Raw genomic sequence first — 2500 nt, forward strand, 5'->3', positions numbered from 1 at the left:
GTTTTGGTTTTTGTTTTGGTCCATTGATGAAGACGTCAATAAAAAGGTTCTTAATAATATTCCATGCGTGCATTTCATGCTTGGGAGAGCTTCAAGGCATGTGAGAAACGGCTGAAACAGAATTTGTATAGGAAAATCCTTAGGCTAATTATGTTCAATGTTGAGTCAAATAGACACATTTTGGATGAATGCTGACACGGAATAAAAAAAGGTAGACTAAATGCATGTTTCCCAAATTCTGAGCAATTATAGGCTATATATAATTAGGCAATATATATATTATTGTTTTACATGCATATGAGATACCAATTTTGCGTAGCTCAATGACGCTACGACTAAGTTAGACTACTTTTTACAATAAGCGGGTCGGGAAGCGGGTCGGGTCCAGTATTTCAATAATTATTTTTTGCAGTCCGAGTTGCGGTCGGGTTAGTTGTAAACGGCGGGGCGGGGTGGGTCGTTCAGACACGTACCCGCGCATCACTGGTGTGTGTGCGTGTGTGTGTGTGTGTGTGTACCTGTGCTGAGGTGTGTGTCCTGCTCGCTGTAGGCCCCCTGCACGGTGCTCTCGTGTGTGTGTGTGTGTGTGTGTGTGTGTGTGTGTGTACCTGTGCTGAGGTGTGTGTCCTGCTCGCTGTAGGCCCCCTGCACGGTGCTCTCGGTGAGCCAGACGGGTCTCTGGCGCGGTGCCTTGGCCTCCGCGGCGGCTGCGGCCCGCGTCTGGGCCTCGTCCGGCTGCTCCAGGCTGATCTCCACCTGCTGCGTGTACAGGTCGGCGTACTGGGACCCGCGCGGAGACGCCCACGCCCTCCTTATGGGACCCCTTCTCCAGCGCTGCTGCACGCTCACGACTGGGACAGGAGGAGGAGGAGGAGAGAGAGGGAGGAGAGAGAGAGAGGAGGAGAGAGAGGAGAGGAGGAGAGAGAGGAGGAGAGAGAGAGGAGAGGAGGAGAGAAAGAGGAAGAGGAGGAGAGAGGGGAGGAGAGGAGGAGAGAGAGAGGAGGAGAGTAGGAGAGAGAGGAGAGAAAAGAGGAGGAGGAGGAGGAGAGAGAGGAGAGAGGAGAGAGAGAGGAAGGAGGAGAGGAGGAGAGAGGGGGAGGAGGGGGAGGAGAGAGAGGAGAGGAGAAGAGAGGAGAGAGGAGAGAGGGGAGAAGAGAGGAGGAGAGGAAGAGGAGAGAGAGGAGAGAGAGGAGGAGAGAGGAGGAGAGAGGGGAGAGAGGAGGAGAGAGAGGAGAGAGAGAGGAGAGAGAGAGAGAGAGGAGAGAGAGAGGAGAGAGAGAGGAGAGGAGAGAGAGAGAGGGGAGAGAGAGAGGAGGAGAGGAGAGAGAGGAGGAGAGAGAGGAGGAGAGAGAGGAGAGGAGGAGGAGAGAGGGGAGAGAGGGGAGGAGAGAGAGGAGAGAGAGGAGAGAGGAGGAGAGAGAAGGAGGAGAGAGAGGAGGAGAGGAGGAGAGAGAGGAGGAGGAGGAGAGAGGAGGAGAGAGAGAGAGGAGGAGAAAGGGGAGAGAGAGAGGAGGAGAGGAGGAGAGGAGGAGAAGAGAGGAGAAGAGAAAGAGGAGGAGAGAAAGAGGAAGAGGAGAATAGAGGAGGAGAGAAAGAGGAGGAGGAGGAGAGAGAGGGGGGAGAGAGAGGGAGAGAGAGAGGAAGAAAGAGGAAGAGGAGGAGAGAGGGGAGAGAGAGAGGAGAGGAGGAGAGAAAGAGGGGGCAAAAGTCTGTTAGTGATCCACATTTGGCCTTTAAATGACATTTAAGTTATTTGTATTATTTAACATTTACTCGTGTAAGAGACATTTCAGATATTACTTTATAGTAAGTTGTATTGTTTATCAGACATTTCAGATATGAGCCTACTTTATAATAAGTTGTATTGTTTATTAGACATTTCAGATATTACTTTATAATAAGCTGTATAGTTTATATGTCCATTCGTTTTCTTTCTTCTATTAACTGTGACTGTGTTCAATGCAATTCGTCTGAAGTGATGCTATAGTAGACCGCCTTCTCTCACTGTTCCTCAAAATATAAAATATAAAAAGATCAAAAGATCATAAAATAAGACTCCAGCACTTTCTCCTTGAGGGGAACCCTGCTAAACAGTAGGCGGGCCACAGCCGGGCCACAGCCCCTTTCAGCACACTAACGTTTCCCTCACACACAGAGGGTGAAGGACCAATCAGCAATGAGAGTTTTGGAGTCAAACATGGCTGTGGCAAACCGTAGTAGCAACGCCTGAAAACATAAAGAATTGAAGAATGTGTTCTTTTGTGTACAGCACAGGTAGGCCCGTTTGCACACTGTGTCCTTCATGTACAGCACAGGTGGCCCGTTTGTACACTGGTTCCTGAATGCCAGTGCGGCCAATTGTCAGTTTGTGAAGGTTAGGTGAAGTGGGAGGTAACATGGGAATCCCTGATGGATGTGATTTAAATCATTGATCCAGCGTAACCAAAGTCAACACAAAGTCTATGCCTGTTACGATGTTAGCGTTGGATAGATTTCCCAA

General features: G+C 49.6%; 1 protein-coding gene across 1 annotated transcript in view; it reads right to left on the minus strand.

The window, feature by feature from the left end:
- The window catches only part of gtf2e1 (general transcription factor IIE, polypeptide 1, alpha), a 21353-nt gene that overhangs the window by 3798 nt on the left and 15055 nt on the right, over nucleotides 1–2500 (minus strand). Inside the window, 2 exon segments of the mRNA XM_062535400.1 lie at nucleotides 609–823; nucleotides 825–851. Coding sequence (XP_062391384.1) covers nucleotides 609–823; nucleotides 825–851 — 242 coding nt within the window.

Source organism: Sardina pilchardus, chromosome 4, assembly GCF_963854185.1.
Source record: "Sardina pilchardus chromosome 4, fSarPil1.1, whole genome shotgun sequence".
Taxonomy (NCBI): Eukaryota; Metazoa; Chordata; class Actinopteri; order Clupeiformes; family Clupeidae; genus Sardina; species Sardina pilchardus.